General features: G+C 38.0%; 1 protein-coding gene across 3 annotated transcripts in view; it reads right to left on the bottom strand.

Moving 5' to 3' along the window:
• Nucleotides 1-13,484, bottom strand: part of LOC147176684 (protein kinase C-binding protein NELL1-like) — a 179,322-nt gene that overhangs the window by 72,416 nt on the left and 93,422 nt on the right. For 2 of the 3 annotated variants that reach the window (XM_086071421.1, XM_086071422.1), the window contains 3 exons: nucleotides 12,494-12,567; nucleotides 8,490-8,589; nucleotides 7,390-7,521 (listed from right to left, as the gene is read on the bottom strand). In XM_086071421.1, coding sequence (XP_085927547.1) covers nucleotides 7,390-7,521; nucleotides 8,490-8,589; nucleotides 12,494-12,567 — 306 coding nt within the window. The remainder of the gene's footprint in view (nucleotides 1-7,389; nucleotides 7,522-8,489; nucleotides 8,590-12,493; nucleotides 12,568-13,484) is intronic. The other variant, XM_086071424.1, reaches the window with a different exon arrangement.

Consider the following 13,484-nt stretch of genomic DNA (forward strand, 5'->3'; position numbering starts at 1 on the left):
AAGGAATGACACGTGTCAGTGTAGTTCAGTGATCGGTTAGCGATGAAGACTGCATTTGAATTAGAAATAAAACTAACCATATTGGACACCAGAAAGGAATTCAAAACTATTTAACAAAAGTATCCATCAAAGGCCATTCATTGAATACATTTCTGTTTGATGATCAACTCATTCACTCCCAGCCATTTTTACTGAAGCAACCCCCTTTGCACCCAGCTGTTTTACTGGATTTTGACTGATTTTGCAAAGGCCCACAGAATATTGTGTTCTATTGCTATAAAAACATGGAACCGTCCAAAAAAAAGTATTTTCTTTCATCAGAAAAACAAAAATATTTGTATCTTTCAATTTAGCAAATTAGCATTAGAATATAGCTACGTTTTATCATTATTCACAAAGCTGTTGAAAACACTGGGGAAAATAGCTTTTTGCAACATGGCCCTGGTTGAGCTCGAAAACTCTGCTGCCACCTGCTGGCCGTTTTTGTAATAACTCCCATTGCTTTAAGCGACCTCTTCTTCTTCTGTATGCTCTAGCATAAAAAAACATAAAAAACATAAATACGTTTTTGGGACCATGGCAATATTTAATCTAGAACGTTTTTGGCAGCAAATGGGTTAACATATCGTAAAATAACATTAATAACACTCACCCCCTTTTTTTCCCTCTCTACTTGTAATACAGTCCTCCAATTTGCTGATATTCTTTATCATCAGCATGAATAATATGATTGAACAAATACTCAAAACAAAGTGTAAAGTGCTTTTCAATCCACGTAAAAAAAATGACCGGTATGCTCTTTTCCCATATATGATTAATGTCTTTCAAGGTATTTTTTTTTTTAAATCTTGTGTTCCACAATCTGGTTGTTACGCTGTGCGCACTTTTAATAAGCTTTTTTTTTTTTTTCCTTTTCTTTACTTTGGCTTTGAATCTCTTTAGCTCGGTTTATAATTGCTTTTAAATGTTGTACTTTTCATTACAGTATGGAAACATATGGTTGGTAAATTGAACTTTACCTCACATATAGCATATGGATATACTTTACTATAGCTGTGTATTCATTAGTACAGGTAAAGTGTAAATACGAAACATTTTGACACAAAGGTCAGAAAAGTGAAGGGCAAAGAAGAGAAGAAATGCTGAAAGCAGCTGCATTGTCAGCTGAGATTGACTTGAGATCACCGGCATCATAAAGCGCTTCCCCACAGCCTGTTAGCTAAAGGGACACATCATACATTTGATGTCTGAGGCGAGTGAGTCCAGCTGCTCTGGAGGCTAAATGAAAGTGAGCTGAACAAACAGAAATTGCCCTGTTAGCTTTGATGTGTTGGCCTCGCAGTAGGTTCTAATCGTGTTACCCGCAGCTGAAAAAAAAAAAGGACAGTGGGCAAAATCAGGGTGCAAAGGATTACTGTCGAAGAATACAGCCCCCTTCCTGGAGCATGCGAAGTGGAGAGGACATCACGAAAGTTATGTTTCGGCATGTTAATTAGGTCAGCGTTTATTGAAAACGCAACTGGAGGAGCAATGGAACCAATGCCACGTGTACACAAACAAAAGTGCAGTTGTGTGGTTGAGTTAGAGCTGCCGGGGGATCGCAGGACAACAGAAAGCAAATGGCTTCATGAAAGTCACCCATGGTGGTTGTAAACAGCAGGAGCCTTCGACGAAACAAACCCTTAAAAAACACACACACACAAAAAAACACTATTTCCATATAATATATGTGCAGAATGGAGCATTTCGGTAGAACTGCCTCACAGTTCTTGCTTCTAATCTCTGCTTCAGTTTCTTTCATTTTATTTGGACTGTATTGTATGAATGTATCTTACAAATTTTAATTCAAGACTAATTCAGTTTACATTCTCAATCCATCCATCTTCTTTTTTTCTCTCTCTCTCTCTTCCTTTTCTTTTTTTTTAATTTATTTTTTCTTTTTTCTTTTTTCTTCTTTTTTTCAGCTCAGTATTGTTCATTCGGAAATGTCATCATCATTGCTCTTTATTTTTATTTTTTATTTTTATTTTTTTGTGTGTGGGTGAGAATGTGTATGTGCGTGCGTGCGTGCGTGCGTGCGTGTATTTGTTAGCTCACCAAAAAGAAAAAATAGAAAAAATCTCATACCGTTCACCTAAACCGAACACCGCCGTCATTTTTTTCCTTTTCTTTTGTATGTGCGTGAGTATGTGCATATGCGGGTGTGTGTGTGTGCATATGTGCGTGCGTGTGTGCTCATTAATTCACCTAAAATCTATTAAAAATCCCATACCGTTCACCTAAACCGAATACTTCAGAATCCAGCTAGAGTCGTGAGGTTGTCAGGAGAGCCGAGGAAGGATCAAAGAAAAGAAAGGAAAGTGACCATCCATCTTCTTAACCGCTTGTCCTCTGGCGCCTATCCCAGCTGGCTTCGGGCAGTTTACATTCTGTTGTAAAAATTTGTTTTACAAAGAACCTGACAACACCACGGTTATAATGTTTTTTGTAGACAGTTTTTGTTATATTTTGAGTTTTTATTTAATTAAATTTTTTACTTAATGTTAAGTATTTTTCAAAGCAGAATTGTTGCTCTTTATTATGTTTATTTTTTATTAGTTTCAGTATTCGTTTTATTTTTGTTTTTATAATGTGCATTTCTTGTGACTACATAAGATTTAAAAAACACATCACAATAGCGTGTATTTAAAGGTGTATTCAAGGATCTTTTGTCGTTGCGTCTTCCGGGTGGATCATCCTAACGATTGGTTCTCGGTCCCGTCAGCCGATCCAATCTGCCTTAACGATGTCGCGCGTGCTCGTTCCTAGCAGCGCGTGCGCACTTCGAGTTTTTGTGCAATGCCATTCATCGTTGCAGCTCCACCACCGCATACTTTGAAAAATGGCTGATAGCCGCAAGAGGACATCCGTCGATCAAGTGAGGCCGGCTGCAGAGACTGATGAAAATGATGATGATGAAGATGAGCTCACACTTGATAGCCGTATGTCCCGGACGAGCGGGAGAGCTGGTAGGATGGTCCACATGCGCATTCTTTAAAAAGTGACAAACAGACGTTTGGCTTTTAGTTTTTGAGAAGATCCTTGAATACAACTTTAAAAAATTAAGAATATTTATCATTTTCAAAATATTTTAAAAACAACCATCCACAAAATCAAATACATAGAAAATTGGTTTTAGTTAAAGTGTTTTTTTTTTGTTAGTTTTTTGGTGTCCTTGTTTTCCTTGGCAGTAGACAAGAAGCTATCTATCCCAAAACGTTTTTTTTTTTTAATTATTATTATTTTTTTAATTGGGACTCAAAGTGTGCCCTCTGCCTTCTGGAATGAGAAGGCAAACAGATCTCCCACAGCGTACGACTAAACAGCCTAACTGAACGGGTTCCCAAAAAAATATTTACAGTACATAAATAAACACAGTTTTAAAAGTCCTTCAGGATGAGCTACCGTTATGTACTCTCCTTGTTTGCGTGGGTTTTCTCTCCAGGGATTGCAGTTTCTTCTCAGATAAAAACAAAACAAAAAAAACATGCACTGTAACGTAAGACTTTAAATTACTAATATAAAAATGGGGCTGCTGGACACAAAGCAAAAGTCTAAAATGTTCTTATTTAGCTATCGTCTTTCCCATAATTTCCTCCCCCGTTATTTTCAAGTGTACAGTATGTTGTTTAATGGAGTCTTTAAATGACGGATATCGTGTTGTCTTCAGATTATCGTCTCAACAGATGATGCTGATTAGGTTTAAGAAATTGTGTTTGAACAGAAACATCATTGTTTTAGGCTGTAATTAGGGAACCGTCATCTCGACAACACCAGCGTTAATGTGTCTGCGTCCTGAGGCACTGAGCGAGGATTCAGATATGCTGGGAGACTCGCTGACAGGATAAACAAGAGCTGATGAGGATAATAAGATGATCATAAGCCCACATTAGTACAAATGTGGAAAAAAATACAACGAAATGGAGCAGCATCATGTATACGTGAAGACTGAAAAGACTAATCAGCGCTTCTCACCAACAGCGATGGGTAGCAACGCGCTACATATAAATGTAACCTTTGGGATCAAATCTACTCGTCACACTAATTTTAACTCAACACAGTTTTTACTTTTGAGTGTTTTTGTTAAGAAACATAGCTTTTAATCCAGTACATTCCGCTCGCTACTTGTATTTGTATCCATTTATGTCTTTGTTTTGGATTGTGGGAAATGTCAAGTATGACTACGTTTCGCCAAACCAATATAATAAACATGAGTGACGGTGGACTTCATTTCACCAATCAAAGCCAGGCGGACAGTCACATGACCACACCGTCTCCACGGCTCAACACACAACCAAAGTCTTCCAAGTGATGAATTGATATGAAGCAGACTACATCAAGAGCACCAATGTGTTTGCCTAAAAGTGTTCAACCACATTTCAGCGTACGGGAACTCCACTTTATTTTTAACATGTCCGTGCTGCAATTAAACTGTGAATAAATCTATATATATATATATATAAAATGATTTATATTTATTTATAATAATGTATATATTGCGCACTTAATTTATATTATTAATCATTATTTCATAAACGTTGCTATTTTTTTTAGCTACCTTGATATTGTTGAAAAACAAAAAGTAATCCGAAGTTACTCACCAGTTACTCTGCGCTAGAAAAATGTGGAAAAAATACAAAGAAAAGGAACAGCATCATGTAGAATTGTTGAATTTCTTACTTTTACACAAGCAACAATTTGAAGGAATAGTTTTTATTTTTTTCTTGAGTCATACTGATCTAAAGTAACAGTACTCGTACTTGAGTACAATTTTTGGCAACTCTATGTCAGAGTAACACCAATGCAGTTGGCCTGTCCTGTTGAACTAGATATTCTAATCAATATTATTGCGTTCATCTACATCACCCATGCAGTTATTTGTAGAGAAAAGATGATCTAGAATGTATGCAAAGTGATGTCACATTCACATATTTTTACTTTTTAATGCAATATATCATATACTGACCTCTGACTGAATGACTGCTCCTTCTACAGTATTGTTAGACCCCGTGCTGTAATACATAATTTAGGACCCAACCATTTATTAGCATGTGCCTATATATGTTTACCATTCCTCCTCCAGTACACACGCCTTTCAGTTTTCTGCCTTCTCTTCAAGATGGAACATAATATTGCCCATGCAGCGCCACAAATGGCGCCCTTTTCTTTTATTGCCATATAATTGGGTGAATACAAAGTCACAATGCTAGATTTTTTTGAGGGGGAGGATGCATAGGTATGGCAAAAGTTGAACATTATTTGAACGTTTGTGATTATTATTGTATATTTTATATGATCCCATTTTAAAAGTATATTGCGGTTGATGATCTGTTAATAAAAATACAAGAAAAATATTTACTAATTAAGAAGGGTTAAACACGTTTATATTTGGAGGCTATAAAGAAAACATGTCAAATGTATCTAAAGCGAACGGGGAAGAAGATTCCAGCTCATCCATTTACAACAGTAGCTTGAGCTATCCTTGGGGAAATCCCATAAAAGCGGGAAATGCTGTGGCTTGCCGATTTACATTGTTGATCCAACAATCAGCGTCTTCCCACCCTCACTCGTACGGCGTCGGACAATCTTGGATGGGAGTGGAGGCTTTGGGTAAACCTCTTTACCACGCAGATCAAGTAGAAGCAAACAGACTGAGAGGCTTGAGGCTCCCCAACTCTCAGCATGTTCAATCCAGGGTGGCTCCCAACCAAAGACAACAGCAATGAGAAAATCCTTCAATCTGGCCACTGGCATGTCCAAACGTCTTAATCAAATACGACCATTAGCCGCCGTCACAAGTAGGCCGAGCCGCCAGCACCCAGAGGCAAGGTTTTGCGCAGCCAAGCCCAACAATCAGTAAAACGGCCAGCACGCTGACACTCTTAGATAAAGCCGTTTCTGGTTCGGCTGGATAACTTCAATATGTTCCCACTTCAAGATGTTACGCTGTCTAATGTGGATGCTACGAAAGTAATAAAGGGGGTGGCCAGTCTAGCAGTTTAACCAGAAAACGGGATAGTTGAGAAATGAAGCTGGCAAAAACAGAGCTTGGATACGACAAAAATCCCTTGAGTTTCTAAATCTCATATTTGTTATGTATGTTCATTAGGGGTGTCAAAATTAGTGCATTCATTTTGAGTTCATTTAAAACTCCTTTAACGCCACTCATTTTTTTAAACGCGTGATTCATGACTGCCACCCGTACTTGGAAAGCCTGTACTGGGGGAATTTCACGTCAGAATTTAGCAGTAATAAATGTAATAATAATTCATATAATCGTGGAGACTGTTGTGTCAAGTTGTATTATTATTTTTTTTTTTTAAATGTGCAGAAATCCACAAGTTACTTCATGTTCAGGATTAGCTAGCTCTTAATATGAAAAGAAAAATGCACTTTGCTGTCATCAACGTCTTACAAATGCAATTATGCCATCTAGAGGCAGAAAAATTACCTCAACACAAATCAATATTACACTCTTTTTCTTTTCTTTTTTTACATTACATATTTTTAATTTTAACTAAATTTTATGAATTCTTATGAAATTACTGTATCAGTGACTAAAAGGTTGCAGCCATATTTATATTGGTTAACTTTTTTCCACTTTCATGTAAAAAAAGAGTATGAAAACTTAGGGATTTTTTTTTTATTGTATATTTTATTGTTCATTAAGAACAGATATAAAATTTGTGATTAATCGTGAGTTAAAGGTGGATCGAAGGGTTTTCTCGAAAAGAAGAAGCCTGTTTAAAAAATTGCATATGCGGAAGACCATCCTACCAGCTCTCCTGCTCGTCCGGGGGAAACACCTCTCAAATGTTGTTAACGTGAGAGCTCTTCTTCAGAGAAGCTTTAATCTCTGCAGCCGGGCTCTCGCTTCAAAGACGGGTGTCCTCTAGCGGCTCAGCTATTTTCAAAGTACGCGGTGAGCTCGGTGGAGCTACAACGACGAACGGCTGAATCCGAAGCTCAACGGCTACATGCTACATGCGCGACGTCGTTACGGCAGATTGATTGAAAGGATCGAGAAACAATCGTTAAGATGATCCACCCGGAAGGCGCAGTGACAAAAAATCCTTGAATACGCCTTTAACGATTGAAGTCATATGATTAATTCCGATTAAAATTTTTAATCGCCTGACACCCCCAATGTTTGTACAGTTGATGAATAAAAATCATTCTTATTCTGACTGTTGCTCATAGTTGGGAGTCATGTAGATGAACAATAATGCACATTTACCAGTAACGTGAACAAAAGTTGAAATGCTCTTCTTTTGCAAAAAGTCAACTTCAGTCTGCCCGGAGTTTGTGCTTGGCAAAAATAAATAAATAAATAAATAAATAAATACTGGCTACCTTCACAGTAAGTAGAATCCCCGTGAATGGAGGCATAACCGCTCTTGCATTCACACTCGGCTTTGGAATCTCTGTTTTTACACAAAGAGTTTTCTCCACAGATGACCCCCTCTGCACAGAAGTCATAACCTGAAGCATAAAAATAACACAAAGGCATACAGTCAAAACATTGAAGACCTGTAACCAACATTACGTTTCGTGTTATGATAAAATATTTGAAAAAACGGTCGACATCCAGCCGTCCCCTTTTCCACTTTGGTATTTTTTTTTTCCACAAATGGATACTATTCGTCACTTCATATGTTATTTATTTTTTACAAATTATTGTCCAGAAAATAAATGATTTTGGAGGTGTTCTTCTCCTCCTCCTTCTTCTCCTCCTACAAGGCATGAAGCACACCCAAAATAAAATGAAACCAAATCGAATCAGATGTTTACACACAATCAATTAGAGCCTGACAAATTGTTAAGCACGGAACCTCGGTCACGCAGGAGATTTAAAATTAAAGTACAAGTCACACTTTAGTGTGGAGACAACTTTAATCTGCCATCTCTTACCAAATAAATTCTCCTCTTGCCCACATTTATTCCCTACGCCAATTTCAATACGGTGAAGTAAATATGTCATCTTATATTGGTCCCAATTTTTAATCCCCGACCATCAATTGCTTTCTCGCTCAATTGCTTTTCTTTACTTTGCTCTGACAGCCAGTGTTAATCTTTTCGTTCCGTATCAACTTCTTGCACTCAACACTACATAACTTTCCCTTGTGCAGAATATACGCTCTTTCGCTGTGCATCTATAGCTGACAACCACTTTAGTTTGTTTACTCTGTATATTTACCAAATGACTGTTGGATTTTCCCGCCAGTAAGTAAGAATTTGGGAAAATTAGCCCAGCAATCTGCTCAGGTATCTCAGCCAAGAAACATTTATACTTGGTTACAATGAGAAGAAATATAGCAAGGGTGGATTGTGTATTCGTCTAAATCTGTCTCTAAATTGTTTACTCGCAGCGCAGGGTTTGTGTGTGTGTGTGTGTGTGTAAAAGGAAAAAAAGTCATCCCCGAAACAGACGGCCATGCTAAGGGACATACCTTGACAAACATTGCAGCATCTCCCATCCCTTAATATCTGTTCGCTGACAGAACAGTTGAGCTCCGGACAGGTTTCCGTAACTCTCACCATCAGGCCATTCTGGAAATACAGTGCAGCAAAAATATTTGCGCAAATTTCAAATTCTTTTAATTTCTGGGTTTTGTGGAATTTCTTTTTCTTATGTATTTCTCACTACAGCAAGCCAGGATTTTTGCCTTACCTGTTACCTCCACCCCCAATTTCTCATCAACTCTGCTCATGTGTGACTACTTGCACTTTGTTTTCATCTCATTTGTCAAGTTGTGTTTTACACCCACAAGCAGGTCGCAGAACCTCTCATTAAATATCAAAAGGCATTTACGCAATGTGATTTCATCTTTCTGAATCAGAAACCAGTCAAGATTATTATTATTATTATTTTTTAAAGAGCTCAGTATTGTTCATTCGGAAATGTCATCATCATTGCTCTTTATTTTTTTTTATTATTATTTTTTTATATATATATATATTTTTTGTATGTGGGTGAGTATGTGTATGTGCGTGCGTGCGTGCGTGCGTGTATTTGTTAGTTCACCAAAAACCTATTAGAAAAAATCCCATACCGTTCACCTAAACCGAACACCGCCGTCAGGAGACCCGAGAGGACCCGAGGGGACCAAAGAAAACCAAGGAAGGTAAAAAAAAAAGAAAAGAAAAAAAGAAACCAGTCAAGATACGTAGCATGTTTAAATGATCTTTTTGGCTAATTCCATCACAGGCTACCATAAAAAGTCATTTCATATATCAAATGTCCAACCTTCCCCTTGATCCAGGTTTAGGAAATGCATTCAAACTCTCCAGCGGCTGGGAATTAGGGCGTATATTGAGGACCGAAAGGCAGCAGCAACATGTAACCTACACTAGCAACTAGGGGTGTGAATTGCCTCGTACCTGGCGATTCGATTCGTATCACGATTCATAGGTCATGATTCGATTCGATTCATCCTGATGCGAATCTATAAATTGATTATTACAATTTTTTTTAAACTCCAATTTAGAAAATACTAATCAGTAAACTTGCACATGTACACTGTAAGATTTGTATGAAAATTGATTTATTTATCTGAAAATTCAGGCTTAGAACTAAGCCACTGCATTTAACAAACGGGTTGCAGTCTGTTTCTTGTTTGAACAGCACTGAAATAAAATATTAAGGCTTAATGTTCCATTAATATAACATGCTTCCATTTTGTTGAATATTCCCATAAAAAAATGGATGTTTAAAAATCAATTCGGCCGCATATCGAATCGATTCGAGAATTGTGCGCTGTAATATCGCGATATATTGCCGAATCGATTTTTTCTATCACCCCTACTAGCAACGATTATAGATTAAATATCATCCCGCTCAAAAATACGTCCACATTTACAATTGACATTTGGTAGAACCCTAGTGAAGCTGTGAAATGTGTGCCTACTGATTTGACCTTTTTTCTCAAATATAGGACAATCATTATCAAAAGAGCAGTTGGGTGCTAACAAAGAAGTTCAATGGATTATACAGAATACATCTTACTCATTAGCTCTCTTCACAGCGACTACACTACGTATATCAATTAATTCTACAAAGAAACCTCTGCCTGTTGAGCTTTATAATGGATCCACAGCCTGAAGGCTCAGTGAGAGATGTATAGTATACGCGTGGACTACAAAAGTGGGCTAAGGATAAAATCAGCAAGCTTCAGTCTCAATCAATGATTCGATGTTCTCAGTTGAATGGAGCTATATATTTTTTTTTTGTCACATGCACAATAAAAAGAAAAGTGGTAACCCGGAACAATGAAATTCTTACTTTGCTAGTTTCCCTCCACTTCCAGAAAATAAAAACTAGTATAGATTTGAATGAAAGAAATGGAAAAAATAAATAAATTATATATATATATATATATATTTATATATATATATATATATATATATATAAATATATATATATATATATATATATATATATATATATATATATATATATATATATATATATATATATATATATATATATATATATATATATATATATATATATTTATATATATATATATATATATATATATAGTTATTTCCTTTCTCGTATCAAATTTTTTAAATGACATCTTTTATATCCGTTTTTATTTTCACTTTACTTATTTATTCATTCATTTATTTATTTTAAATTTTGGTCTTCCATAGTCATTTATTCAGTTAAAAAAAAAGTGTAGGTAATGTACAAAAATGTAGGAATGCAGCTATTCAAGTATTATATCTCGCAAAGGTGTTGCACTGCGGAGACATTCAAGTATGTGAAGGGTTGCAAAAAAAATGAAAAATACGGCACAGCTGTCAAAAGTGCTATATGCCCTCGATAAGATGCTGTTGGCCTGTGTTTTGTAGTATTGTTGTCCTCACTGTTACACTCCTGTAGCCTCCCACCTGATGGGAGAATTGTGAAAAGTCCATTTTGTGGACGTGGCCTGTTCCTGATAAGGTTCAGTGTCCTCTTTTGTGCCGCAGCTGTCACAACTGCGATGTAGTGGTGTAAAGGCTACTCCACAGATATGTTTTAATGACACACTAGGGGGAGCCTGTCTGTCCAGCACGTTGCAGTTCCGATACCATTCTGCGGTCAGCATGCTCTGACCAGAAATGACGGATCAAGTTGGGTGAGAACTGTTTGTATGACCGTGCTGAAGATAGTGGAGTGGTTTTGGCCATAAGCGAAGTGGAGTGGGACCAGCGCGTCAGGAACTGCCTTGCTTATATGTGTCAAGACTACTTTCTCAAAAGCACTTCATCATAACTTGACGGGAGCGCAACGGGGAGATTTTCAGTCATTCAGTCACAGGTTATTGGTAGTGATGGCAAAAATGAAGCTTCATGAAGCACTTGTAATATTTTTTGACTCCTCTAGATGCCACTCTTGGTTGAAAGATGCAGTGGAAATGGAATCAATTTCCTTTGCACTAGCCTTTATATTTAAATCAAGAGCACCATCTAGGGGAGTCAAAAAATATTACAAGTGCTTCATGAAGCTTCATTTTGCCATCACTAGTTATTGGGCTTTTCTTGGGGAGGGAGGGGCGAGTTGGATTTGAAAACAGGTGGGCACGGGCAGAAGAATAAGGGTTGCGGACGGAAGACAGTATCCTGCTCACTCACAAAGAGGACAAAACCACCGTGTCATTTTCCCTGAGGCCCCCGATGCCAAACGACAAACCGTTGTATCGCTCAAGGTCCAACGTATCGGCCGATGCAACTTCTTTCGCTGTCATATTCTTCTGCACCGCATATGTAATCAGAAAGTCCCTGTTGCGGGGCTCATTGGTTTGCTGGACAAAGAAAATCCACACAGGATTTCCACCAAGGCCACTATTGTCCTGTGTAAGAATGAGTTCAGTAAGAGGCAGATTCTTTCTCTTGTGCTGATGTCAGTTTTTTTGGCTGCTCAGATTCTCCCAAAGACTTCGTCATTGTGTCACCTTGTCGTTTGTGTACGGCAAGATAGTTGCTGTGCAACGCCAAACGACGACTGGCGCACTCAAATGACATCCTTGGCATCTTCAAGGTTAAATCATGGATCCACGAATAGCGTATGTGGCGCCTTGTAAGCAAATGCGCGCCCCACAATGAACTGAAAAAATGTGTCTTTCCCAGATAAATGGCCTCCCCGTGAATAAACCTCACCTCTGACCTAACATGAAGAATGTCTTCAATTATAATCCATGCAGTGATAAAGCAGCGGTTCAAATGAGGTCTTTTGTATTTCTGCATTAATTAGTTTTTTTTTTTTTAATTACCTGGCTTTCTGATCGTTGGGGAAACAAAGAGAACCTGATTGAGTCCACCGCAAGTCAGACGGAGAACTAATAAGACATCCCGGCTTTATGAATATTATAACAAAGAGTCCGAGGCAGGCAGTCAACCCAAATGCAGCCTGTTGAGCGTATATTGCAAGTTAAAAACCTAAAAGAGCACCAAAAGTTAGAGTTACCTTGCATTCCCTGCAGCTCCTGGATAAAAAGCGTTGACCCTCGGAAAATACATGCCCCATGTAACTGCATTTTGCTGTGGGGGGGGGAAAAAACACTATCAAGGCAGGCGCAAACTGAAATGTATTAAAAAAAAAAAACATTGACATCATATGATATCTTCGTACTTTAAATAACAATGAACAACATACGATTGCACATAAACTTGGTTTCAAGGCAAACACAGCCAGTTAATTCTAAAATGTCCTTGACTAGCGAACCCAAGCAGGGGGGGGGGGGGGGGGGGATGTAAAAGTGCATTAAGAATACAACAGAAGAGACGCTTCTACATATTCCACTGGCAATAAAAGCAGAAATAGAAAATGAAGCCTATCATGTGAAGTCCTGCTTTGCTCCTCCCCCGGGTGCGGGGCCACGGAGCTCACACTCGCAACTCTGGAACATAATCCCTTGCTTGCCTGCGCTAGAGTTCTGATGTTCATGCGGGAGGAAAGGGAAAGGGAGAGTGAGCATGCAGAGCGACAAGAGAAAGGAAGCTGGAATTATTCAAAGGCAGACCGCGCATGAGGGATTGCCGGGTTTGCAGAACAGCAAGACTTCACCGCTGTCCATGAATTTTTGAGCATTTACCAAACACATATTCTTTATAATTGAATTACAGTTGGCCAGTACCCACCAACCAAGATGCTTGTGCCCCCCCCTCCCCCCGCCGCTTGAGGCATGGATCTCTAAAAAAATTACTTTAATTAGAATTTTAATGAGCTTTTTTTGTGTTAAGAAATAGTGATGAGGTTGTCACCACTACGACATAAAAACTATAAAGAAACAATGTTGTGATTTGGTTTGACTGATGGACATTTTTTTAAAGTGAATCTGTGAGTATTTTTTGTGTAACGATAGGACATATCTGTAAAATATGTAAATATTTGTAAATGACAAAAGTCACACGTGGACGCTGGGTAGACTGGCGCGCGTACAGTACGGCAAGTGAGG

Source organism: Leptonotus elevatus, chromosome 3 (assembly GCF_054856555.1).
Source record: "Leptonotus elevatus isolate MCC_2025b chromosome 3, RoL_Lele_1.0, whole genome shotgun sequence".
NCBI lineage: Eukaryota > Metazoa > Chordata > Actinopteri > Syngnathiformes > Syngnathidae > Leptonotus > Leptonotus elevatus.